The following is a 26,912-nucleotide window of genomic DNA, read 5'->3' as shown; positions in this document are numbered from 1 at the left end:
GGTTCTTAGTAAGGGCAACAGATCAGGAGACAATTAGCATTGAAAAGATACTTGTTACTCATAGTTCCCAAAAGGAGGGGCACACCCTGCCACAGGGAGTCACACGGGGAAGCACCAGCTTCAAGAGGCAGAGGGAGTGAGGAGAAAACATTTATTGTGGTTTCCATGGCAAGTAATGGGGAAGCAGGATTAAGATTGACTATTTTGAATAATTTCAGTGGGCTCTGGGGCATAGAGGCTGTCCCTAGTTGTGTGGTACCTGGACCTGGGGTGATTAGGACAGGTGGATATTGGTATTGACCCAGATAAAGTAGATGGGCAGTGGTGAGTTGGTTGGTTTGCAAATGAAAGGTACACTTGCAGAGAAGTCATTTACTATCTCTAGGAATTAGCGAGCCCTGAGAGAGGCCATCCCTTCAGAGTCAGTAAGGCCCCAGATGTCAAAGCATCAGAAAACAGAAAATAAAAAACATGTTTAATACATGCTACAACATAGATGAAACTTAAAAACATTATGCTTAATTCATTTTGATATGAAATTCACAGTGAAGCAGGCTTTGAAATCACTGCCATTAACAGTGAAGAAATCCGAGAAATTCCTGACATGGATTCTTGAGCAAACACACAAAAGGCTACGTATTGTATGATTTCCTTTTTGTGAAATGTCCATAACAGGGGACTTTATAGAGCCATAAAGTAGATTAGTGGTTGACAGAGGGAAGGGGGAGGGGGAATGGGGACTGCTGATGGGTACAGAGCTTCTCTTTTGCAGTGATGAAAACGCTCTGGAATTAGATAAGAGTGATGGCTGCACAACATGGTGAAAATACTAAAAAAACCACTGAATTGGCCACTTTAAAAGGATATATTGTGGTATGTAGACTATATTTCAATTAAAATAATGTGAAAAGAGAGAGGTGCTCCTACGGCTGCTGGAAACTGGAATAAAGGTAGTAATGGCGATGGAGCAGGTTCTAGAACTTTTGAAACAGTGGAATAGAATTTGGTGACAGGTTGGGTATGGGGCAGGAGAGACAGGAGTGGAGGCTGGTTCTCAGGATCCCAGAAGTGGTAGCCTGTGTGGATGGGAGTGGCATTGGGTCAGGCGGTGAGGAGCAGATTGAGTGGGCACTTCAGGAGGGGGCGCTGCATGTGCAGGGAAGACTCACGGATGCACTGCTTTGAGGTGGAACTTAGATGTGGCGGTGGCCGGTGGACAGAGGCAGCAGTCTGCCTGAAATGTAGATCTGGGTGCTGTTAGCAAGTGAGTGGAACCCAAGCCAGAGAGTCAGGGACATCTCCCAGGCCACCATCCTGTTTGTTCCTTTGTGTCTTAGGCATGTAGCCCCCTCCATCCTGAGCACCTTTCTCACCTTCTTTACTCCAATGCCGTATAATTCTAGCAAGCATGCCTTAAACCACTCTCCCGCCACGCCTCCCCCTCCCAGGCTGGGTCCTGTGCTTATCTTTACCTTTGCTGTGACTACTTGGTATTGAAAGTGAGTATTTTTTAGTCTGTATCCCCCACCAGGACAGGGATCCTTTTTTTTTTTTTTTTTAATTTTTGTATCCAGAATCAAGTGTCTCTGACTCCCAGGCTAGAGGTCTCACCCACCATCCTACACTACTCATTTGCCCATGCCAGAAACCTCAGGGTCGTCCTCAGTGCCTCCCTCTCACCACTTTCGCCCAACCCAATGCCAGAACCTGAAGATTTGAGTGGCTCTCATATTAGCTCCTGTTCAAACCTCTGCCCTGACTTACTTCATTAACTCCCATCTTCACCTGGATGCAACCATCTCCTAACCAGTCTTCCTCTTGTCAAGTCAGTCTTACATTTAGAAAAAGTGATTTTTCTACAACACAGATCATGTCACTCCCATGCTAAAAGCTTTCAGTGACAATCCCCAGCTTTCAAGATAAGAGCAAGCCTTTACACTGAGCAACAGGCCTCTGTTTCTCTAGCATTATTTTTTTTAGCACCTTTATTGGAGTATAATTGCTTTACAATGGTGTGTTAGTTTCTGTTGTATAACAAAGTGAAACAGCTATACATATACATATATCCCCATATCTCCTCCCTCTTGCATCTCCCTCCCACCCTCCCTATCTCACCGCTCTAGGTGGTCACAAAGCACTGAGCTGATCTCCCTGTGCGATGCAGCTGCCTTCCACTAGCTATTTTACATTTGGTAGTGTATAGATGTCCATGCCACTCTCTCACTTCATCCCAACTTACCCTTCCCCAGGGTGAGGTGATACCTCACTGTAGTTTTGATTTGCATTTCTCTAATGATTAGTGATGTTGAGCATCCTTTCATGTATTTGTTGGTAATCTGTATATCTTCTTTGGAGAAATGTCTATTTAGGTTTTCTGCCCATTTTTGGATTGGGTTATTTGCTTTTTGACATTGAGCTGCATGAGCTGGTTGTAAATTTTAGAGATTAATCTTTGTCAGTTGCTTCATTAATGTAGGTATTAATCACTATAAACTTCCCTCTTAGAACTGCTTTTGTGGCATTCTATAGGTTGTGATATTTTTTGTTTCTATTTTTCATTTTTTCACGATATTTGACTTTTCCCTTGGATTTGTTCTTTGACGCATTCAGGGGTGTGTTGTTTAATTTCCAAGTATTTCAGAACTTTCCAGCTTTTGTTCTGTTATTGATTTCTAGTTTTATGCCATTGTGGTTGGAAAAGATACATTGTATGATTTCAATCTTCTTAAATTTTCTGAGACTTCTTTTGTGACCTATCACATGACCTATCATAAAGAAGGCTCCATGTGCGTTAAGAAGAATGTGTATTCTGGTGCTGTTGGGTGGAATGTTCTGTACATGTCTGTTAGGTCCATTTGGTATAAAGTATAGATCACATTCAATGTTTACTTGTTGATTTTCTGTCTGGATGACCTGTCCATTGTTAAAAGTGAGGAATTGAAATCCCCTACTGTTATTGTCTATTTCTCCCTTCAGCTCTGTTAGTATTTGTTTAATGTATTTGGGTGCTCTGATGTTGGGTGCACATATATTTACGAATGTTTTATATATATAATGATAAAGAGGTCAGTTCATCAAGAATTTGTCTTTCTCTTGTTACTGTTTTTAGTTTAAGATCTATTTTTGTCTACATGTAGCTACTTCTCTCTTTTGTTTACCATTTGCATGGAATATCTTTTTTTCATCTCTTTAAGTTCTCTTCATCTCTGATAAATTACAATTTCTTTGGCCTTGCTGCTTTTAAGATTCTCTCTTTGTCTTTGTTTTTTGAGTTATATTATAATGTGTCACTGAGAGGAACTCTTTAAGTTGATTTTGTTTGGTGACCTGTGAGCTTCATGAGCTTGGTTATCCAAATCTCTCCCCAGATTTGGGACATTCTCAGCTATTATTTCTTTAAATAAACTTTCTGTCTCCTTTTCCCTCTCCTCTCCCCTTGGAACTCTGATAATTTGCAAATTGGCTCTATTGATGTCATTCCGTAGATCAAATAGGCTTTCCTCACTCGTTTTCAGTCTTTTTTCCTTATTTCTCCTCTGACTGGATAATTCCAAAGTTCTAGTCTTCTAGCTCACAGATTCTATCTTCTGCTTGATCCATTCTGATGTTAATGCTCTCTATGGCATTTTTCATGTCATTCATTTTATTCTTCAGGTCCAGAATTTGTGTTTTTTTATGATTTCTATCTCTTTGTTAAACTTCTCATTTTGTTAATGTATTATTTTCCCTCTTTTGTTGAATTGTCTTCTGTGTTTTCTTGTAGCTCACTGAATTTCCTTAAAATAACTATTTTGAAATTGTATTTGGTAAATTGCAGATCTCCATGTCTTTGGTGCTGGTTACTGGAAGATTATTGTGTTCCTTTGGTGGTGTCATGTTTCTTTGTTTTTTTAAAATACATTTATTTATTTATTTATGGCTGCATTGGGTCTTTGCTGCTGTACGCAGTCTTTCTCTAGTTGTGGTGAGCAGGAGCTACTCTTTGTTGTGGTGCTCAGGCTTCTCATTGTGGTGGTTTCTCTTGTTGTGGTGCACAGGTTTTACATGTGCAGTCTTCAGTAGTTGTGGCACATGGGCTCAGTAATTGTGGCTCGCGGGCTCTAGAGCGCAGGCTCAGTAGTTGTGGCGCATGGGCTTAGTTGCTCTGTGGCATGTGGGATCTTCCCAGACCAGGGCTTGACCCGTGTCCCCTGCAGCAGCAGGTGGATTCTTAAACACTGCGCCACCAGGGAAGTCCTGGTGTCATGTTTCTTTGATTTTTCATGTTCCTTGAAGTTTTTCATTGCTGTCTTTGCATTTGAAATAGCAGTCACCTCCTTCAGTCTTTACTGCCTTCAGGAGAGAAATACCTTCTATCAGTGCTGCTAGTGATTCTGAGGCTTTCTCCAGCCTTTTGTGGTTACACCTTCACCACCCCTATTTTTCCCTCTCCGTGGTAGGGGGAGTGTAAAATTCTTAAGACTGTATGCCTGCCCTCAGTTCTGCAATGCACCAGCCTGGATTTTGACAGTCTTTGTTTTCCATAAGGTGGCACTAAAACTCAAAAGTTTGTGGTCTCTTCCTGGCCCGATCTGGTTCCATTATCTGTGCACGCCCACCAGCTGTCTGCCAAATCTCACTCTTGCTGCTGCTGTCTGGAGTGTGCCTGTGTTGGGAGCTAGCCCCAGGGGCGGAGGGGTGAAGGTAGGGGAAAAGTGAGGCATACTGAGTGCTGGGATGCCTGTGGGCCATTCAGGGTATCTTCAGGCAAGGTGCTCCCAGAAGCCTGTGGGCAGGCTTCTTGATAGAACTTGTGATGTAGTTAGTAGGATCGGTGGCCCTTTAATTTTCTCAGAGAGTGCCATCTGCCACTCTCCTAGTCTTTTCCCACCGTCCATTCTTGCAGCTCATGACTCTACTCCTCTCCATTGCACCCAAACTCATATGTTTTTGTTTTTGTTCCAGTGGTGTGCTGGAACTTCTCTTCTGGAAACCTGGATTTCCACAAAAGCTCTCTCATTCTTGGTTCATTGTCTAAAATATTGTTTTCCAGAGGGTACTGGACCATGGCCAAGAGGGGTTAGAGCTGATCCATGGGCTAGGACCACAGCTAGAACCGAGGTCTGTATGCCTATTACCCGATTCATGGGTGGGTGAGATTCTTCCCTGGTCTCTTGATATATGGTGCTGAATTCCACAGCTCCCTCAAAGGCACTTGCATCCATGGACAGATGCCAAATAATTCTTGTTGAGAGGGGCACAAAAATGAGACATTTTATTCTGCCATGATGCTGACATCACTGCACAGTAGAAATTTCTCAAGGTGCATATGGGTTAAAATGTACCGTAGATGATTATACTAGAGTGACTGATCATTCTAGTTTGCTTGGGACTTTCGGAGTTTTACTATTAAAATGAAAACTTTTAAATATTTTTTATGTTATTTGATTTTTATTCATCTTGAATGGCTCGTAGTTTTAAATGGTAGTTTTCAACCGTACAGAAGGAAAATGTACCATAATTATTAAGCTAACTTTTTAAAGTGCAGAAGACCCCACTCCCCACCCCACCCGGGTAATCCAATGTTTAGATCTACATGTGTGAAAAGGCTCCCTGTGGTTGTGCATACATTATTCATCCTCCAGCTCTGATCCCGTCCCCTTCCAACTCATACACATACTCATGTACATTGGAGGTTACTAATAGTTTTGTGAAGGGATAAACTAACTTAAAAAAGTAAATTTGAGGCCGAAAGTGTTCAATCCATAACTATTATCACAATCATTGCTATTTTAGTGATTATCTCAATTGGTTTTATTACCTTAATGGGATGGAGTTTTGCTCTGAGAGGTCTAAGAGAAGTAAATTATCTTTTCCTTTCTGGTTTCAGATTATTACCATTACTGTCCAGTTCTTAGGGGAGAAAAAGAAAAGAATTGTTGAAGTTGTGTTATGCAATTTATCTCCTTCTGTAGTATCCTGTTTTTTAAAAAAATCAGGAGGGTTTTTTAACTGTAAAAAACTTTTATACATACCATAACTGAAAGATTTGTGTCTACTTTAATCTGAACTACATTGATTTTATTTCCATTAGAAAATAGTTTTGTAAATTAAGGGAAAAGCATTAGTAAAGTGTATATGCATTGAAAGCCTTTTAGTCTCTAAGGCAATCATTCAGTTGGTCACATCGTGTATTTTGAGACCATTTATTGAAATTCCAGAAACAATAAAAAATATCCAGAAAGTAATTCAAATATTGAGGCTTCCATCGTTTTAGACTTTCTTCCAAAGTAGAGGCTAGGCTCATGGTTCTCTACTCTGGCTGCAATTTAAAATACTCAGGATAAATATTTAAATATGCTGCCATCCAGCCGCAGTGCTGGAGACTGCTCTAATTGTAATGTGATGTGATGTGATTTGATGGGATGTGATGGGATGGGATGGAGTCTTATATTAAGCTTTATTTGTTTGTTTGTCTGTTTTTGTTAGTTTCCCCTGGGTGATTCTAATGGGAAGGCAGGGATGAGAACCACTAAACTCGGAGCGAGAGGATAAGAAAAGTGTAGCCGATCTCAACTTTTAAAAAACTATGTTTGTTATCTCTGCTTTGTCCCTTCTGTCTCCAAAACATAAACACACAGACACAAACCTCTCCTATCCTCACCAAGAATCCTTCCTCTAGACTTCATTATATTTGAATGGCTGTATTCCAATCAGCCATGCTAGATTCTAATGGGTTTTCCTCTCTTGTCTCTCCCATCCATCTCTTGCTAGACTTTTCCCCACTGAACCCTGCTCACGAATGTTTACCAGAGCACAGGGGCTGTGGCCACTCTTTTCAGGATTTCACACAGTGTCTAACAAAGGGACCTGCCCAGACGAAATCATAAATATTTGTTGCACTGAATTATTGAACTGTCTATTTGCAGGGTCTTGCTAGTTGTTTTTTCTCTGTGATGGGATGGCAGAGTTATGTTCCTATTTTCTGGTTCACTCTTACCACATCCCTTAGTTTCAGGTACAGAGATGCTATGATCTCTCTTGCATACATACAGATATATATTCTCTTCCCTGTTTATGTTTTCTCTCTGTCTTTCAGCAGTAGAAAATAAATGTCTCTTTTCAAACCAATGCATGAGAAGAATATCATGGGATAAAAGAATGCATTATCCACAAATCCTTGATCATACCCTGCCTGATTTGTATCCTGTGTCTGCATCTCACCTTTTGACCCTCTCTCCATCGTTCACTATCCTCTGATCATGCCAACTTTCTTGCAGCTTCTTGAACACACCAAGTTCTTTCCTATCTCTGGTACTATCCTCTCTGCTTAGAATATTCTTTTTCCTGCTCATCACCTGCACATCCCGCAGGTGTTATCATTCCCCCAAAGAGAACTTCTACACACCCCTTATGTGGAAAGGAGGCTAATTTAAATGGAGAAGTCAGGATGGCCTCTGTGACCTTTTAGCTGGTAGCTGTGCAGGTCCTCCCTCCACCTCAGTGCCTGACACAGTTTAGGTGCTCGACTGATGTTAGTTGAATGGATAAAAGACATGGACATTCTATTGAAAAATTAGTCCCTATAGACATAGAGGAAAACCTGAACTCAGTGAAAATGTAGAGGAAAACCTGAGCTCAGTGAAAATGTGAGTGTTGATTTTCTCTTTTTTTTTTTTTTTTTATGGTACGCGGGCCTCTCATTGTTGTGGCCTCTCCCGTTGCGGAGCACAGGCTCCAGACGCGCAGGCTCAGTGGCCATGACTCACGGGCCCAGCCACTCCGCGGCATGTGGGGTCTTCCTGGACTGGGGTACGAACCCGTGTCGTCTAGCATCGGCAGGCAGACTCTCAACCACTGCGCCACCAGGGAAGCTCTAAGTGTTGACTTTTTAAGCCTTATCTTTAGTGTTCTAAAAGAGATCAAATGTAAGGGACTCAGCTATCCTTCAATCTAATTTTCAGATATATCAGTAAGCAAAGGGGAAAAAACAAAGTAAAGGCTATCAATATTTTGGATTGAAGGAAGGTCAATATTTTGGATGTAAAACAGAAGTTGGTGAACAATTTATGCTATGTTATTTCTTTTCTTTGCAACTTCATTACTTTATTATTGTTATTTCTTAATAGTAATTAAAAATGCCCTGTTAGAAACACTGACTGACCAAATGAGAAACTGAAATTTCATAAACTTATTATAAAGACTTGGGTTACCTGGAAATAAAAACACTTAGAAGGGAATTGTAATGTTAAAACATTACCTATTTAATGATCACTATGAATTAGTTAATTAATAATTAAGTTGGTTTGGCTACCACCTATATGTATTTATTGAATTTTAATAAGTATTGTTTACAGTTTAAAATTGCTTATGAAATTCCAAAGATGAGTTATATAATTTTAGTGAACTACTAACATGGAATATAAAAGTGTATATTGGAAAAGAAGTTGGAAGAATAAAATATATAATTAAGGTTTGCTGATAGAACACCTACACAAAAAATCAATATGTACATAGAAGGTTTCTGAATGACACTATTAATCTTGACACAATTGACTTTTATCGGCGATTCCACCTAACTACTGTAGAAAAAAATAACATTTTTTCATAGTAAACATGGAAAATTCACTGAGATATTCTGGGTCAATGTATACCAATATATTAAAATATTACAAATTATGTTCTCTGACCACACTGGAATTAAATTAGAAAACAGTAATAATAAGATGTCTAGAAAAGCCCTAAATATTTGGAAATTGAACAATACACTTTATAAAACTCCATGCTTTAGAGAAGAAATAACAAAGAAATTATATAATATTTCAAATAATGATAATAAAAAGGTAACATATCAAATTTGGTAAGATGTAGCTACAGTGGTGCTTAGAGGGAAATGTGTAGCTTTAAATACTTACATTAGAAAAAGAAAAAAGATAAGTTTAAAACCAGTTATCCAAGTTTCCTCTTAAGAAGCTAGAAAAAAAAAGAGCAAATCAAACCCAAGTAAGTGAAGTAAATAAAAAGAGCAGAAATTAGTTAAATAGAAAATGAATAACCATAGAGAAAATTAACAAAGCCCAAACTTGATTTATAAAATCAATAAACCTCTAGGAATAATGATCTGAAAAAAGAATGGTTGGTGTAGTGGTCACCTGCTGGAGTGCCCATGTACCAACTCCTTGGTCTCTAAGAACTCTCTCATTCTGACAGACCTTCCTGTTTTTGTAAATAGGTTAAACCAGTTGAACTAGTGATTTTAAGGAAACTATTTCCCCTTGTGTTTTCATATTCACTTGGAACCCAGGATAGTGACAAGGAACCAGAATGTAGACCAGAAAAAAAAGGAGTGTTATGTACTAAGGAACTGTACTTCACTGTTGCAGCAGTAAAGGGTACTTTTTGTGGTACGCGGGCCTCTCAATGTCACTGCCTGTCCCGCTGCGGAGCACAGGCTGCGGACGCGCAGGCCCGCCATGGCCCACGGGCCCAGCCGCTCCGCGGCACGTTCCCGGACCAGGGCACGAACCCGTGTGCCCTGCATCGGCAAGCAGACTCTCAACCACTGCGCCACCAGGGAAGCCCTGGAAAGCCCTAAGGGTACTTTTTAAATAAGAATTCAAGTAAGCACCCAATGTTTCTCGACCATCTCATATATGGGTCAGTGAGGTTGGATTTAAAGTCTAGGTGGACAGTGTTAGCATATCAAGTATCCAAGTGGCTGATGCATGCCTTTGAAAAAACCATAACTAGCTGGTTTCTTATTCTGGATCTGTTGACCTTGGACTCATCTCTCACACTTTCATTTACTCATCTATAAATTGCAGTTCAAATGATCTCTTGAACTGCAGTAATGATACTTAAAGTGTGACACTTCACAAAGTCCTCAGAGACTCATGGAACTGAAACAAAGAGAATCACACAGGGTCATTCTCCTTCATGACTAAATTGCCCACACTTATCACTGCAATTATATGAGTCACATATGAACCATTTTATTCCCCTTAACTTGAAGATGTGGGATGGAGGTCACTTTCAGCACATGGAAACTACATATTTAATGGTAGCTGTAAGAAGTATTCCAAATTTCACGTCAGCCATTGGTCCATTTTGAGCATACAGTTTGCTAGCATTGAGTACTGTGTTCCAGTTCAGCTCAGACTTGCTCCACCCAATGGAAGCCAGTCAGGAAGTCCAGAGGGCAGTAGCCCAGCCTTTCCTGCAAACCCACCATGCAACCCACCCAGACCAGAACCCTGCCCACAGGTGGCCAAAAGAGGAGAGAGGAGGGGAGAGAGAGAGAGGGAGAGAGGGCAGGCTGTGGGGGAGAGGGCAGCTCCCCGAGGGAGGGCTGTCTGCTCCAGCTGGGCCAGGAAGTGTTGTGGCTGCCCCTCGCAGGGTGCCTGCCAGCCCCACCCGCTGCTCTCTAAGAGCAATATCCATGAGCACGCCAGCGGGGCCTGAGGCCTCAGTTAGGTCTTATGTCCTTGGGACCTAAGGGCACACAAAGTTTGTACTATGGGGTCCAGGTGCAAAAGGACATTCGTTCTCTTGGCTTGTCCCTGTCTTGCCAAGGGAACGTCTTTCCCTTGGGAAAGGGAATGACTGTGTTGGAGTCAGCTGTGGCCTGCAGCCCCTGCCTTGTGAATTTCTCGGAGCTCCCAGTATAGGAAGAACTCAAGGATGTAGGGAGCCTGCTGCCCGCACGTTAGGGGTCCCCTCAGTCAGTGCCCCCGCCCACCCCATTGCCCTGAGTCTGGGTGGGGCTGTGAGGTTGAGGGGCTGGAATGCTGCCTCCTGCCAGTGTTGCCGTAGGGGGCCAACGAAGGCCACTGGGATGTAGCGGGCAGGTGGGATTTTAGGATGGGGAGGGCAGTGGCTGGAGGGCGGGGAGGGAGGAGGGACGGGGGGGGGGGGTCTTTGGAAAGAGCTGCGGGAGAGGGAGGGGGTGGAAGGCTAAAGCCTTCAGCAGCTGGTGTCCCCAGGAGGTCTGCAAACCAAGTAATAACCATGTCAGTAACCCTGCTCCTGAGGTCAGGGGAGATTGGGCAGGTTCCAGGTGATATGCTCTGACGCCAGGGCCCCAGAAGCCCATGGCCTGCTCTGGCCACTCTGGCTCCCCACGTGGCTCTGGACCAGGCACAGCGAGGTCCCTACTTGCCAGGTCTGGGCGCACCACCAGCTGGCCCAGGCGCTAGGCCTCGCTTCTGCTGCCCATGCCTCCTACCAGCTGCATCTGGAAAGTAGGAGGCAGGCCAGCCTGCTGTGTGCCTGAGACCAGGGCCTCCAGCATTTCGAGGTCCTGGTGTTCTCTGTGCCCTCCCATCACGGGATACTCCAGATCCGGCCCTGCTGGGTTCCGAGAGCTCATGAGGTCCAGCTGCTGGGGCTGAGGGGGTAGGGACTTCAGAGCCTTGGGCCCTTGGTCATATGAGCATCCGCCGGGCCGTCATGCAGCCCATCCAGAGCCCTGACAGCCTCTACTGCAGGGCGCCACTTGCCCCAACCCACCTGGAGCCAGCAGGGCGCAGAGGGCACAGCCCAGCTCTAAGGCCCTTCCCCACTTTTCTTTTTCATTCCCTTCTTCTCTTTCCACCAGAACAGGCAGAACTGAATGATGAAGGAATGAGCAACCCCAGACCTTACATAACCTGGGTTACCTTGTCGACCTGTCCTTGCACAGTGTTCTGAGAGGCTGTTCTTCAAGAACCTTCTCTGCCTGAACTCTCACTCCCCTTCGAGGCTTATTGAAACCTAAGGAGCTCTGTGAGCTCTGTCCAGTCCAGGCCTTTCTCTTGCTCTGGAAGCCTGTTGAGCACTTGGTCATTTTCTAGTTGTTCTATGAGTATTTGGCTGGTCTCTCCAGTAATGAAGTAGGACTCTCAGATGCAGGGACCCCCCGGGTCATGCTGGCCCAAAATATGCCTCCACCCCAAACTGCTCACTCCTCTCCAAACATATTCAGAACTTTCTTTTTAAACCATATTTCTGATGGGTAGAAATGAAAGTGAAAAGTTATTTCTGGGTAAGCAAGATGTAGATGTACCTTAAAAAAAAAATTTTCCCCCCAGCTGGGTCCAAATTCTACTTTAGAAATTTCAGAGGCTAGTAGAAAACAGGGAGAAAAAGTTTTGAATTTTGAAAAAAATTGGAAACAAGAGTTTCCAGATGCTGGACCAAGGTCTGGTAAGGATTTTGAGGTGCCAAGGGCCACCCTCAAGGAGTTTGCTATGCCTCTATAGAGGATCCAGCTAACTTCACTGCCCACTTAATCTCATTCTCTTGAGCCCAGCATACATTCTCTAGGAGCATAGGCTGGGCTGAAAGTTCTGGCCCACCCAGAACAGTGCCAAACCTCCACAGAAGACAAGCCCACCAGTTCTGGGGACTGGTCCTGAAGACTTCCTGCTAATTATTAAAAAAATTAACATTGAGAGGGGGGCCAAAATGATTTCCTTCCTTTTTATTTAACTGGAATTACAGGCTGTTAGAGCTAGAAAGATCATTCGGGTCCTGGCATCTGTCCTTTCCACTCAAGCAAAGACGCAAGCTGAAGGGACTGAACACAGGCAAAACACTCTTTGACATAAATCATACCAATGTTTTCTTAGGTCAGTCTATGAAGGCAATAAAAATAAAAGCAGAAATAAACAAATGGGACCTAATCAAACTTACAATGTTTTGCACAGCAAAGGAAACCATAAACAAAATGAAAAGACAACCTACAGATTGGGAGAAAAATATTTGCAAACAATGTGTGACTGACAAGGGCTTAATTTCCAAAATATACAAACAGCTCATACAACTCAATAACATAAAACCAAACAACTCAATCAAAAAATGGGCAGAAGACCTAACTAGACATTTCTCCAAAGAAGACATACAGATGGCCAACAGGCACATGAAAAGATGCTCAACATCGCTAATTATTAGAGACATGCAAATCAAAACTACCATGAGGTACCACCTCACACTAGTCAACATGGCCATCATTAAAAAGTCTACAAATAACAAATGCTGGAGAGGATGTTGGAGAAAAGTGAACCCTCCTGCACTGTTGGTGGGAATGTAAACTGGTGCAGCCCCTATGGAAAACAGTATGGAGGTTCCTCAAAAAACTAAAAATAGAGTTACCATGTGATCCAGCAATCCCACTCCTGGGCATATATCTGGACAAGTCCAAACTCTAATTTGAAAAGATACATGCACCCCTATGTTCATAGCAGCACTATTTACAATAGCCAAGACATGGAAACAACCTAAATGTTCATTGACAGATGAATGGATAAAGAAGATGTGGCATACACACACACACACACACACACACACACACACACACACACACACACACTGGAATAGTACTCAGCCATAAAAAAGAATGAAATAAGGCCATTTGCAGCAACATGGATGGACCCAGAGATTATCATACTAAGTGAAGTAAGTCAGAATGAGAAAGACAAATACCATGTGATATCACTTATATGTGGAATCTAAAATATGACATAAATGAACTTGTCTACAAAACAGAAATAGACTCAGAACAGACTTATGTTTGCCAAGCGGAAGTGGGGTGAGGGAGGGATGGATTGGGAGTGGGATTAGCAGATGCAAACTATTATAATATATATATGTATAACTAGAGACTTCCCTGGTGGTCCAATGGCTAAGACTCTGCACTCCCAATGCAGGGGGCCCAGGTTCAATCCCTAATCAGGGAACTAGATCCCACCTGCCGCAACTAAGAGTTAGCATGCCGCAGCTAAAGATCCTGCACGCCACAACGAAGATCCCGCATGCCACAACTAAAACCTCACACAGCCGAATAAAATATAAATAAATATTTAAAAATATTTTATATATGTATAACTGAATCACTTTGCTGTACACCAGAAACTAACACAACATTTTAAATCAACTATATTTCAATAAATTTTTTAAAACAGAAAAAAATGGTTATGATGGTAAATTTTATGAAGTATATTTTATCACAATAAAAATTTTTTTTAGGGCTTCCCTGGTGGCGCAGTGGTTGAGAGTCCGCCTGCCGATGCAGGGGACACGGGTTCATGCCCTGGACTGGGAAGACCCCACATGCCGCGGAGTGGCTGGGCCCGTGAGCCATGGCCGCTGAGCCTGCGCGTCCGGAGCCTGTGCTCTGCAACGGGAGAGGCCGCAACAGTGAGAGGCCCGCGTACCGCAAAAAAGAAATTTTTTTGAAAGATTTCATTTCAAATTCTGTAAGGGCAAATACTCCACTGGGCAACACTTGGGGGTGTCATCGTAGCTGGGATGCCCTCACTCTGACCCCATGGAGACACAGTAGTCTCAGAGTAGTCCCTTGCCATCATGTGGAATAAGCCAAAGAAACCAACTCTGTTACAGAATATTATGACTCTGATGGCCCCACCACTTCGTGGGCTGCTCACATCCATCCCATGGCACTTGGAAAGAGTTACCCCTCACTCTCCTTGGAGGAGCCTTTCAACTGTCACAAGTAGCCAATTAATTTGAACTACCCCCAGGTACTCTGTCCTGGACACTTGACACCTTGACTCAGATAGGAACTAGGGGAGGACTTCGTTTACAAGTTCCAAAATTTATGAACGGGATTCACAGCAACATCTGGTAGAGGCAACAAAAAGCAGCTTTGGGGCTTCCCTGGTGGCGCAGTGGTTGAGAGTCTGCCTGCCGATGCAGGGGACGCGGGTTCGTGCTCCGGTCCGGGAAGATCCCACATGCCGTGGAGCGGCTGGGCCCGTGAGCCGTGGCCGCTGGGCCTACGCGGATGGGAGAGGCCACAGCAGTGAGAGGCCCGCGTACCGCAAAAAAAAAAAAAAAAAAAAAAAGCTCTGGCTACAGCAACAACATGCCAGCCAGCAGCGTGCCTGCTGCTGCCATCTGGAAGACCTGTTAGAAAGTCAAGATCAGTCATTCGGTCTGAGATCAAACCATTCTGCTTGCTGGACCAATTGTTTCAATGTTTTATTATTATTACTTAGGTATTGTAAGGCCAACAGATCAGGAGACAATTGCCACTGAAAACATAGTTTATTGTGCTCAACATTCCCAAGAGAGGGAGTAGGGACGCATGTGGAGGCATGGGACACAGAGAATGACCAAGGGGAAGTCAAGAGGCAGAGGCAGGGCAACGGGATTTAGGATTGGCTAGTCTGAATAATTTCAGGGGCTCAAGGGCATAGAAACGGTCCCTGTTTTATCATCTGTCTTTTAAATTTTTGTTAAGAGCTACACATGATGTATCGGGTAGAAAGAACTGAGGTAAATATGCTTTTAGTGTGAGCTTTTGTATTTTTCTGGCTAGGAACCAGGCTGTATTTATTGTTTGCTCTAGTTGTAGGTGTCAGAGGCTAAAATTTCCTCCAGTGTTCTTATTTTTGTGTCTTGTGTTGTCTTTGGCTTTCCCATTAGACCTCTTACACAGATTCTGAGCCTAGCAGTTCCTTCGGCTATAGTCCCCTATTATTGTAACGCAGGAGCTTTAGTTATGTGGTGGTAAGAGCTGGGCGGAGGGGAAGTGTCTAGAATCCTATGGTTAGGGCTTAGTCTTTTACTGAGCATCTGCCCGTGGGCTGTGACCTTCACAAGTGTTGCTGAGCTTCTGTTCCTCCCTTTACGGCGAGAGAGGGCTGGAGTTCGGCATCTCCCTTCCCCCAGGTTGGGTATGCTCTGGTAACAGTTTCCCTGAGGATGGGCCTTTGTTAAGGAGGACAGGCTGCGCCGGTCCGTTTCCGAACGGTTCCTTTCCCCCTCCCCTTGCCAGAAGCATCGGGGGCTTTTTCTCCAGTCCTGACCCGGAGCACCTGGTAGGGCTCCTGGAGTAAAACCCACAAGTGTGACGCTCAGTGAGCCACCAAGTTTTCCTACAAGTTGCTGACTCTGGCAGCCGCTTCTGAGGCTGGTGAGGCCTGGCTCTCTGTCCTCACTCTTCTCTCCAGTTTTCGAGGCAGCAGTTGGCCCCGCGACCTCAATTTCCTCATGATCCAAGACGAGTGGCTAAACTGTAGTTTTCTCAGCTTTTTCCTTATTGTGAGGACAGAAATGGCTTCCAAGCTCTGTGCATGCCAGATCGGAAACCACTGTAACCTACTGTAACTTCCACGCTTAAAATTAATATGATTATAGAGATAATCCCCGCCCCCCCGCGCAGAAGTGTGAATGAATACACGCGTGTCGTGGTGCGCTACTGGGGACAGGGCCTCGGGCCTGCGCGTAAGCTCCCTGGATTAACTGATCCGACAGTGTAAAGGGATGGAAAACGGAGGAAGGCGTTTCCTGACTCATGTTTGTGGCTTTGGCTCCCCGTTCGAAGGGAAGAGTGCCCGGGCTGGGGTGCGGGGGGCGTGGCGTGCGGGCCCGGCCCGCAAGCCCGCGTTGCCCCCGTGAGAACCCAGGACCCCTAACCACTAGACCACAGGGCAAACACAGCGGCCGCCGGGCCAAAGAGAGCTAAAACCGTCAGGGAACGCTCCGGTCCCCTCCGCAGCCTGCCGCTCGCCCCTCCGCGGACACAGCTCCGCAGCGGCGGCCCCACCCTCCCCGCAGGCCCGGGAGCCAGGCTGCGGCGGCGCCGCCCTCGAGGGAGGAGCCGGGCCCGGGGCGCCCTTCACGGCGGTGGTCTAATACATACTGGAGTAAACATTTAACCTGTAACTACTACTATTACTCACACCCGTAGTGGATATGGTACCGCATGTAACTCACTGGTAGAACAACTAGTCAATGACGTGATGAAAATCGACACTTCCGATTAATACACTGACGGATGGGGCCCAGAGCTTCCCGGGCCTCAATTTCTCCAGGTTTAAATGGAGAGACATTTAATTTGACGTGAGGTGTGCTAGTGGGAAAAAAACCAAACTGTGGCAAGTTGAAAGAGTAAGAAAAAAAGAACTCAACGTTCCCATACCGGGAGTCGAACCCGGGCCGCCTGGGTGAAAACCAGGAATCCTAACCGCTAGACCATATGGGAACTTCCGAAAGTCTGCTTTCCTCGATGCGACATATATTATTTGCGTCAGCTTGTCGTCAGCACCATCACACGACTTCTGCGCACCTCAGGCCTTGCTCCGGCTGGTAGAAATCTGTGCTGACTGCGGCTGCGCGAGCCCGGACTTCACGGACCCGCCCGCCTACGCAGCGCCGGCCGGCACATCCGGGCCCCTCCCAGGGGCGGGAACTCCTCCTCCCGGAAGTGTTCCCAAGAACCGAAGCGAGGGTGGCTGGGCGCTAGTCGTAGTCACCGTCCGCACTAGCACACCCCGCTGGGACCCTGGCCGCCCCGCCACCGAAACCCAACTTCAGCGGTAAATAACGGAGGGCTATTGCTTGTCCTTCGATGTCAACTGACATCTAAAACAAAAGACACCTCTTCTCCCCCCACCCCAGTACCGAGTTCCCCGTGAAAATCTTTTCCTCAGAAAGGAAAAACGGGGTGTTATCTTTCTTTAACTCATTTTAGCTTGAAGATCTCACAGGTTGGCACTTTGTTGGTAACAGGTTTTGGCCTGAAATTCAACCTTTTATGTGGGTGGAGGGATGCCCTTTTTTCCTCCGGTCACGGCGTTTCCTTTTCAGTGCTTCGATTAGGCTGTTTCACAGACAACTCAAGCTCAACGTAGTGCCCCGCCCAGCCCCGGACCGGCCAGAACAAAAAAAATTCCCTCCAACCAGAAAATGTGCGCTTACAGCGGTTAAAGTATGTATTAAAGGCTCAAGAATTAAAACAGTGTGGTTCCTGTGTCTGACATTAAGATCAATGAAACAGAATGGAACCGCCAGAACATGGTACGGGTATACAACATTGGGATTAATCGAAAGAAAAAGGTGGCATCACGAATCAGCGATAAGGGTGGTCCCCTGTATGTGGATCTGTGGTAGAAAATAGGAAGTTGAGTGCAGGACTCACCCTGTACCTCACCTGAAAACACAAAAGTGCTTGAGGAAAACACTGGCGAATTCCCTTACCGTCACATCAACTACAATCCCAAAGCAAGAAATCATAAAATAGCTGAGTGATAAATTCAACTGTACTAAGAAAACTGACTTAAAAACACAAGAGCTGAGAGATGCTCATGAGAGCTTTCACCTTGCTCTTTGAGCTATTCATTTGGTCTGTGCAATTTAATGTAATGTGTTTTATTTTATAATAAAAAGTTTGCTTTGTTTTTTTTTTAAAACCACCATAAGCAAAATTAAAAGACAAACGGGGAAAAAAAATTTACATCTCATATTATGAACAAAAAACTAACATCCATCAAACATAACAATTAGCTCCTAGAAACTACTAAAAATATCAACAAGCCAGTAGGAATATGAATTGACACAGAGTTCCTGGCCCTTCAACAAATTAAAAGACTCACTCTTGGAAAGATAAAGGCAAGTTTTTAAAAACTTGAATGCTCTCTTGAAAGATTTCCCTTGAAAATCTAGGTCCGATCCTTTTTTACCTTCTGGCTTAAAACCTGCCAAGCGCTGCCCATCTACTCGGGTGTGTGTGTGTTTTATCGATGAGGAATCATTCTGTCCTCATCTGTTAGCTGTGTATGGTTTATTCCTCCATCAAAATCACTTTTAAGGATCTAGTGAAACCAAAGCACCTACTTCTCGTCCTTCCCTGCCATTAACTGTTCAATATTTCATCCTTTAATGAAAAACCACAGCTGATTTATGCATCAGGTTGTTACAGTTGTTCAGTGATATGAACTAACCTAACAGGTTTGTGCCTGCCCCACATGAATACGTCCTGAGACAACAGAAGTCTAGAAGTGGTTTCAGAGTAGTGGCTTTCAACATTACTCACTTTGTCCCTTCAAACTTCCCCACCTAACAAAGTTCGAAACATGCAGACCAGAGAAGTATTAAGGAGGGAGGAATAGCTGGGGTGGGGGGCAATCTGTGAAGGAAGAAGGCCTGAGATAATGCAGCCACATCGAAGAACAGCTGTGCTCACTGCCTTGCTTCTGTGGTGGCAGGTCAGGGAGCCCCGGGCTCCAGCTGCTTGAGTTTCTCCTGCAGCCCCTGGAGCTGGCTTCGACCCCAGTCGATGCGGATCTGAAGGCTGGCCATGTCTGCAGCCAGCTGCAGACCTAGAGGAAGAGGAGAGACTGTCACCATGGTATCTGTGGTGACAAATGACTCAGGGGGCTCTGGACATCCCCAGGCCTCTCTGGCCTTCACACTTCCTAAAACATTCCAGGTATAGCCTTGCATTGGCTCCTCGAGAACCTCACTGGACCCGTACCCTCATGTCCTTCAGGTTGTTGCTAAAATGTCACCTCCTCAGATACTTCCTTGACCCCCTTATATCACCCACCAGGAACTAAAAATTCACAGATCATAATATAGGCTCATGCCCTTATTTCCTTCCTTCTTTTCTCCATTATCACAGCCCCTCACTGCTCTTGTCCTCTCTCCTTCTACCTGTTTTCTCTGCCCCCAAGATTGGTCCACACTCTGGATCCACCTCTACGTTGCTTTCACCTGATGCTTCTCCTGGAACAGCTGCTGTCAAGTCCTCTGGGCCATCCACACCACCCAGTCCACTGGCCAGTCCTGTCTTCAGCCTAACTGCCTGGCAGCAGAGCTGGCCACACACCTGATCACCTCCCTCCAGGGCACATCTTACCCTCTTGGTGTTGCTCCTGCCTCACTGTTGCTTCTAAGTCTCCTCGACTGGTTTCTTCCCTTCTTTTTTCTCTTACTTCCTGTCCACATTCCCAGGACCTCTGCTGATCTTATCTCATTTCAACTTTAATGCTGTGCCTGTTAGCAACTTGGGAATTTAAAACCAGTGTTATGCAGTGGGCTCCCAAATCTCTTTCTCCAGCCCAGTCCTCTTCCAAACTCCAGATGCATGTGGCCAAGCATCTGATCAGAATCTCCACCACACAGTACCAGGAACACACCCCACACCACTCCTGACTTCCCCTCGGCTGTTGCTGCTCCGCAGCCCTCCCACTCCAGGTGAGGGCATCCACCCTTTCAAGCATTCTGGCTAGAAACTGTGGGCTCATCCTTCACTTCACTCCTTCCCTTACTGCCCAGTTGATCTGTCAGCAAATCCTGTGGCTTTTACTTGAAAAAACGGGCAGCTTTCCACCACTTACCCCATCCTCCACTGCCCTCCCCCCGCCCCCCTCCACTAGACCACTGGCCTCCTCTCTGCCATTCCAGATACAACCTTGCCTCAGAGCTCTGCCCTGGCTGGTCCCTGCACCTAGAACACTGTCCCCCCAGATCACCAAAGCTCTCTCCTTCATCTCTTCGGAGGCCTTTCCAGGCTACCATTCAAAAAACAGCTTCCCCAGCTCACTCCATACTCTACCTTATTTTTTCATAGCAAGTCTCATTATCTGGTATTATATTTAGGGCCTACTTATTTGTTTGCATGTTGTTTTTCTGCCCTCAATAAAATAAACATCCCATGAAGCTGTTTGCTCCTTTTGTTTACTGCCAGCACCTAATATGAACCTGGAACTCTGCCAACAGCGAATAAACGCTTTTTGAAAAAACAGAAGGTGTGCAACAAAAGTCTGCAATGGAGAAAACCCGCAAAGCCCTTTGCAGGCTAATCCCAGCCCTGGCATTAGTGCTCAAGTGCTCCCTGTAGATAGGGGGTCCACTCACCCTCCCGGAAGCTGGCTTGAGCTTGCCGTAGACTGTGAGGAACCAGGATTCCAAACCAGTTCAGAGGGTCCTGGGGAGCTGGGGAGGGGTCTGGCTCCGGGGTCCTCGTGAGACCCTTGCGCCTGCGCAGAACTGTAAAAAGAAAGGCTGGAGGTTGGGGGGCTTGTTACCTGGCCCCTGTTTTCTCAGTGACACAATGTTAAACTTCATTTGAGCTCATGATCCTAGAAAATACCTCTCAACCTTTTATGTTCTGGAAAACAGCTTACTACAAAGAACCACCCTTCCCCTTGTGGTTCATGTGAATCTGTCCACTCTTTCTCTTGACTATCATAAAACCAGCAAATGACACCCCTTGTTTACCCGTGAAAAAGCCACATACTGGCTTTTCCCATTTCGCCTGAACATGCTGAAAGGCCAGACAGACCCTTCAACTCCCTGTTCTTTGTCTCACGAATGATTGAGATTAGAAGCTTGTCCCGCTGAAACTAGCTAGACAAAAATATCTTCTGCTCAGCTGAGACTTCCTCTGATTGCAAAACAATTCCAACTGTAAAGGACCTCACCTATAACTTTCTCTCTCTCCCTGTAAAAGTCTAAGGCAAAAAACCACTCTGCTGAGACATTCTACATTCTGATGTTCAGGTCTGGGGTGCTCTCTCTATTGTAACAGCCTAAATAAAATCATCTCCTCTGTTGTCCTGTGCATTTTGTCTTTGACATCGGAAGGGGCCCTACGGGAAGAAGGGGCGGGGGGACTCACCTGCCTCGCGGGGTCCCACCTCCTCTGGAGTCTGGGTGCCGGCTCTCACCATCCAGAACTTCTGGGGTCCGTCCTGGGCCTCGCTATAGAACGAGAAAGGAGGCTGGACCTTTGGCGGCCCCGATCTGGCCCCTGCCTGCCCACCCGCTGCAGCGTGACAGGGACCTCACCTGGTGCAGACGCGGACCTGGGGCTCCATGCGGGAGGCATACTGCAGAGGCCCTACCGACTTCGCACCCATGGCGTAGCGAGCTTTGGAGAGCGAGAGCCAGCCCTGGGAAGAGAGAGGAGAGCGGTGAAACTCAGTAACCTTCATGTGCCGGCCCGCCCGCCCCAGGCTCCCACCTCCTCCACCCGGGCGTTCAGCGCCGCCCGCTTCGCCTCCAGTTCCTCCAGGTCCCCGAGCAGCTGCAGGAGAACGGAGTCCAACTCGGCTCGCGGATCCCGCGCCGCCATGGGATCCACACACCCTCAGTGGCCGGCTCCCCAGGTCGCCCAATCAGCGTCCGCCGTGCCAGAAGGACAGCCAATAGGCGCGTGAGGCCCGTCCCCGAGGGGGCGTTTCCAGCCTTGGGCCGAGACGCCCACTGGGTGGAGGCGACTCGCTGAGTTCCTTTCAGGATAAGCACCCTCAGGGCAGCGGCCCGGGGAGGTGATTAGCGCCTCGTCACGCGAGCACCGGAAGGGGACCAGCCACCCGGATAGTCGGCGAGAGCTGTGGGTGACTCCGAATCGCTTTTGGAATCGGCCGTTTTTTAAAGTACGGCTGTCGCAGTGGCGATGGAAGGAAGCATAGCTGTTCGGCAACCATTTTAAGGGAGGAGCGGCTTTAAATTCAATTCTAGAACCGGCCGCTAGGCGATCATCCGGTCAATCGCTGTGCAGCTTTTACAGTTGCTGCACTATTTCGAGCCTACAATTATGATTATTTTAGCTGTTCGTCGTCTTCTAATTAACATCCCGTTCCGCACGTTAGGTAGTGAAACCACGGCCGACGCCTTTATTAACGGCCGTTCTAAGCCACGTGACAGCACCTTGACAACTCCCCCCCCCCACCGCCTAGTGGTTGCTCCAGCTTCGGGCTGGCCAATCGCCTTGCGACTCCCAGCCATTTTAACTTTGGGCATTCTCGGCAGCAGCAGAATCTAGTGAGGCCTCTAGCGGCCTTCTCGGTTGAGGGCGGAAGGGACGACTGCGTGGTGCCGGCGGCGCCAGAAGAGGACTCCTGGACTCACGTGGAAGTTGCGCCCAGGATGGTAATAGGGATGTTTAAGCTCCTGTTTTGGAGGTCGGGGGCTCGCGGAGGCTGGGGATGTGGCCCGTGGGCTAGGGGCAGGTGTTTCCTGGGCCCGGTCTTGCGCGGCGAAAAAGGTTTGTCTGAGCGGATCTGCTGTTTCCCAGCTGCGCCGCGAGGCCCGCCTTCGCCGCGAGTACCTGTATCGCAAGGCCTGTGAGGAGGCTCGGCGAACAGCCCAGGAGAGGAAGGACAAGGTTCGGCGTGCGCTCGAGGGTACGTCTGTCCCCGCCCCCCAGTCACGGTAAAGACCCTTGGGCTTTCCTGTTAAAACCCAACGGGAAAAAGGCCAGTGGTGTCAAACGCTTTTGATTAGCATTTATTTGTGTTAGTATGGTGAGTATCTTTTCAAATATTTACTGGTCATTTTCCTTTCCTGTTGGATCTTCCTGATGGGTTGCAAATGTCGATTACATGGTGGTGTGAATTACTTGTCATTTATGCTGCAATATCCAGATTTTACAACTTGCGTAGTGATTTTATTTACAGTGTCTAGGTCTTCCCAAATTTAAACATTTCACGTGGTCCTATATTTATTTCCCCTCTGTCGTTTTTATTCTTGCTACTTTTTTTCACTACAAGGTAACAAGAATATCTTATTGTCTTTTAGTGCTGTTATGACTTCCTTGTATTTTGAAACTGTTCACTCGTGTAGAACTGAATTTTATTTGCGTTGTAAATTAGGAATTTAACTTTGCAGTATTTTCCGCGCTTTCCATTTGCCGTACTAATGAAGAGCCTGTCACACATGCCTGATTGGAAATGCCGTATTTATCCGTATTTTGTTGGTTGTCATGTTGGTGGAGCTCTGTTTCCTATCTGATAGTACATCAACTCCATACCTCTATTTTAGATTCACTTTGATTTTCTTAGGTTTTAGACATATAAAGTATATGAGGTATGTGTATGTAGTACTTATGTCAAGCGTAAAGTTAAACACCTGTGACCTATCTGCCCGTGTTAAGAAATGAAAAATGATGAATATATTTAAATTCAGAAATATTTCCTCCAACTTAGATAAACACAGTATTGAATATTGATTAAAAATGAACCATTTCCTTGCTGTTCTTTTTGAGGATTATCATGCTTGTTTGTATCCTTAAATCATATTGGTCGATTTTTAGTTGTAAAGGTAGTATTAGGTTGCGTGTGTTCTTTTGCAGCTTTCTGTTTTGGTTCAGTGTTGTTTCTAAGATCCATTGAGTGTAGGTGGGGCTCCTGCAGGTTAATATTCCACGGGGTCTTCATCCATTTCCCTGTGGGTGGTGTTGAGCTTATTTTTAGTTTGGGGCAGGCCTGCTGCTGTGAACATTCTCTTACATGTGCAAGAGTTTGTCCAGAGCATGTTGGAGGGACCTGCTGGGTTCAAGGGCATGCTCCAAAGTGGGCATGCCCACAGCCTAGCCCCTCTGCCAAGTCTAGCATTAGTTCACAGAGGAAACCTCTGACCCAGAGCATCACGATTAATGATTTTATTGTAAGAGGGTTTCAGGGTTTCTGGTCCACCTTTGTATAGAAAGAGCAGTTTCCATTTATTCTTTAAAAATTAATTGTTAGTTTTTTTCTAACTACGAAGGGAGTGCATACTTGTGATTAAGTATTTTAGAAACTCTTCAAGTCTTGAGACTCAGGAACCATAGTAAATGAAATCTCCTATAACCACTGTTAGCAGGTTGGCATGTAGCCAAAAATAGTTTTATCCCTCTCCCCCAGTTACGTATCACCTCTCTACTCAGAAAGGAGTAAAAGGGGTATTTTCCCATCAAGTTTGTTCAGTGTTGTATAAACTGAAGGCTCCATGCATGTGTCTCACTAGCCCCTCTGTCTTCCCTCTGCAGAGAACCGCCTGATTCCCACCGAGTTGCGCAGGGAGGCTCTGGCCTTACAGGGTTCCCTGGAGTTTGACGATGCCGGCGGTGAAGGTGACCTTCCCTGACCCTGTGAGCCAGCCTCACTCCCTGCCGTTGAGCCCACTGGCTTCCATGTCATTCCTCAGACACCTTGAAGAAAGGTTGTGCAGCTCCCACTCCTGAAACTGTCCCCCAGGTGCCCTCGTGGCTCTGTACAGATGACACCTCAGGGGACCTCTCCTTGAGTGCTTCCAATTCCATTTACATGACACAGTATTACCCCACTTTCTGCTTTGCTTTGTCTGTTGATTGTCCCCCTTACTAGGACGGTGGGCTCTGCTGGGGCAGAACAGTGTCCATTTTGTTCATTGCTGTGTCCTCAGCTATCAGCACTTCATTGGCACTCAGGTGTCTCGTTCACTGCATCATTCAACAAATATGAAAGGAATCACAAACATTATAAATATTTGTTATGAGAGAATGGAGCCGATACCTTTGGCCTTAACAGAATCTGGATTTGTGCTAACGTGGTAGCTACTAGCTCCATGTGATTACTACAGCTTCAATGAACTAAAATTAAATCAAATATAAAGATTCAGTTCCTTGGTCACACTTGTGTTTGTAGCCAGTGTGGCTGGGGGCCACCCTGTTGGCCCAGAGCAGGTAGAGAGCCTTTCCATCCTTGAAGGTATCGTCAGTGCTGTTCTAGGTGGATTTGGCCACCCCAAGTTAGCATTTCACTTCTCTAGACAACGTCATGTTCTCGCGCCTCATGCTCCTAACAGGTGTGACCAGCCACATGGATGATGAGTATCGATGGGCAGGGGTTGAGGATCCCAAGGTCATGATCACTACTTCCCGAGATCCCAGTTCCCGCCTCAAGATGTTTGCAAAGGTACCAGTAGGTGGGAGTTAGTGGGAGAAGCTCAGGCCCCAGGAGCCCCAGTCCTAACCAGAGGGAGTTCATATGCAGGAGCTAAAGTTGGTGTTCCCAGGCGCCCAGCGCATGAACCGTGGCCGGCATGAGGTAGGGGCGCTGGTGCGAGCCTGCAAAGCCAACGGGGTCACTGACCTGCTGGTTGTCCACGAGCATCGAGGCACACCTGGTAAGACTGAAGGGAAGGAGCAGGGTGCTGCCATGGTGGCTGGCTGGGAGCAGAGGGTCTCTGACGGCTTACCTGGCCCTGCCAGTGGGGCTCATTGTCAGCCACCTGCCCTTTGGCCCAACCGCGTACTTCACGCTGTGCAACGTGGTCATGAGGCATGACATCCCCGACCTGGGCACCGCGTCGGAGGCCAAGCCTCACCTGATTATGCATGGCTTCTCCTCCCGCCTGGGTAAGCGGGTGAGTCTGAGGCCGTGGGGTGAGGACTGGGGGCCTGGAGTGCCAGGCTGGGCATTTGCCACTTTTCTTCTTTCTGCCCCAGGTCTCTGATATACTCCGCTACCTGTTCCCTGTGCCCAAAGATGACAGCCGCCGGGTCATCACCTTCGCCAACCAGGACGACTACATCTCCTTCCGGTGGGTCAGTGGGCTGGGCCCGAATGGGGTCTTGACCTTTGTGTCCCTGTGCTGTTTGTTGTTGACCCCGAAGCTGCTCCCTGCCTCCCCTCACTCCTACCCTGCCCCCCTTGCCCCAGGCACCATGTGTACAAGAAGACCGACCACCGCAATGTGGAGCTGACCGAGGTTGGGCCTCGCTTTGAGCTGAAGTGTGAGTTTGGGGCTTTATCCCACATCTGGTGAGGGGCATGCTGGCTGTGTAAGTGACCATATCTCATCCCCCTTCGCCAGTGTACATGATCCGTCTGGGCACGCTGGAGCAGGAGGCCACAGCAGACGTGGAGTGGCGCTGGCACCCCTACACCAACACCGCGCACAAGAGGGTCTTCCTGAGTGCTGAGTGAGCCCACTCACCAGTCAGGATGTGGACCTGGACCCGGGAGCTGGGGAGAGGTCAGAATAAAGTCTGCTTGCCACAGCACCCTGCTATCCTCTGAGTGGCCAGGACAGGGCTGTCAGGCTGAGCGTGAAGGATGCGGGGTCCCCTCAGCTGGGGACCTGATAGCTCTGGGACATTCTCAGGCCTGGTGGTGACATCGTGTCTAGGACAAGGCAGGCCTGATGTGCTGGCTTGCCCCTGGGTCACAGAGGGTTTGGTGCTACCCTGGGAGATTTGGTGCTGCTCTCTGTCACTCAGGAGTTGGGGGCCTGTGACTTCATCATCTGGGAGTGGGGATAATAGTGTGAGCACGGAAGTCTCACTTAGAGCAGGGCTTGGCGCTGGGGCCAGCTCTCAGCCAGAGACAGACAGAAAATAAACAAGAGGCAAACCATTTATTCACTTCATTGTGGCCTCCTTTGAGTGTAATTAAAGTTCC

At 46.6% G+C, this 26,912-nt stretch overlaps 2 protein-coding genes and 1 non-coding gene across 5 annotated transcripts; 1 reads left to right on the top strand and 2 right to left on the bottom strand.

Annotated features, from left to right (window-relative positions):
- Positions 1–16,894: 16,894 nt before the first annotated feature.
- TRNAE-UUC (transfer RNA glutamic acid (anticodon UUC)) lies at positions 16,895–16,966 on the bottom strand. The gene has a single exon. It is a non-coding gene; the product is annotated as a tRNA-Glu (tRNA).
- Positions 16,967–18,899: 1,933 nt separating this feature from the next.
- Positions 18,900–21,841, bottom strand: CCDC115 (coiled-coil domain containing 115). The gene is made up of 5 exons (XM_065881076.1): positions 21,731–21,841; positions 21,556–21,659; positions 21,386–21,468; positions 20,623–20,754; positions 18,900–19,082 (listed from the first exon to the last, which is right to left on the bottom strand). Exons 1-5 carry the CDS (start codon positions 21,839–21,841, stop codon positions 18,970–18,972), a joined length of 543 nt encoding a protein of 180 aa, XP_065737148.1. The 3' UTR covers positions 18,900–18,969.
- A 660-nt stretch (positions 21,842–22,501) lies between these two features.
- IMP4 (IMP U3 small nucleolar ribonucleoprotein 4) lies at positions 22,502–26,515 on the top strand. 3 transcript variants are annotated; one of them, XM_065880604.1, is made up of 9 exons: positions 22,502–22,641; positions 22,787–22,895; positions 24,518–24,601; positions 25,315–25,424; positions 25,503–25,635; positions 25,721–25,875; positions 25,958–26,052; positions 26,172–26,245; positions 26,326–26,515. In XM_065880604.1, exons 1-9 carry the CDS (start codon positions 22,639–22,641, stop codon positions 26,436–26,438), a joined length of 876 nt encoding a protein of 291 aa, XP_065736676.1. In that variant the 5' UTR covers positions 22,502–22,638; the 3' UTR covers positions 26,439–26,515. The 3 variants fall into 3 exon arrangements, with proteins under 3 accessions (XP_065736676.1, XP_065736677.1, XP_065736678.1); XM_065880605.1 differs by having other exon boundaries at positions 22,609–22,641; positions 26,172–26,220; XM_065880606.1 differs by lacking the exons at positions 22,502–22,641; positions 22,787–22,895; positions 24,518–24,601 and having other exon boundaries at positions 25,374–25,424; positions 25,512–25,635.
- Positions 26,516–26,912: the final 397 nt, after the last annotated feature.

The sequence above is a fragment of the Phocoena phocoena genome, chromosome 7 (genome assembly GCF_963924675.1).
Source record: "Phocoena phocoena chromosome 7, mPhoPho1.1, whole genome shotgun sequence".
Classification (NCBI taxonomy): domain Eukaryota; kingdom Metazoa; phylum Chordata; class Mammalia; order Artiodactyla; family Phocoenidae; genus Phocoena; species Phocoena phocoena.
This window is presented reverse-complemented; position numbering and strand designations above follow the sequence as displayed.

Bases quoted from the DNA above. Each gene is read 5' to 3' on its own strand.
- CCDC115 (XM_065881076.1), bottom strand. From the start codon at position 21,841: ATGGCGGCGCGGGATCCGCGAGCCGAGTTGGACTCCGTTCTCCTGCAG. The intron at 21,469-21,555 runs GTGAGGTCCCTG...CTCGTTCTATAG, and splicing joins CAGGTCCGCGTCTGCACCAG to CGAGGCCCAGGACGGACCCC. The intron at 19,083-20,622 runs GTGAGTGGACCC...CTCTTCCTCTAG, and splicing joins TCAAGCCAGCTTCCGGGAGG to GTCTGCAGCTGGCTGCAGAC.
- IMP4 (XM_065880604.1), top strand. The intron at 22,896-24,517 runs GTACGTCTGTCC...TTCCCTCTGCAG, and splicing joins GGTTCGGCGTGCGCTCGAGG to AGAACCGCCTGATTCCCACC. The intron at 25,636-25,720 runs GTAAGACTGAAG...TGGCCCTGCCAG, and splicing joins CGAGCATCGAGGCACACCTG to TGGGGCTCATTGTCAGCCAC.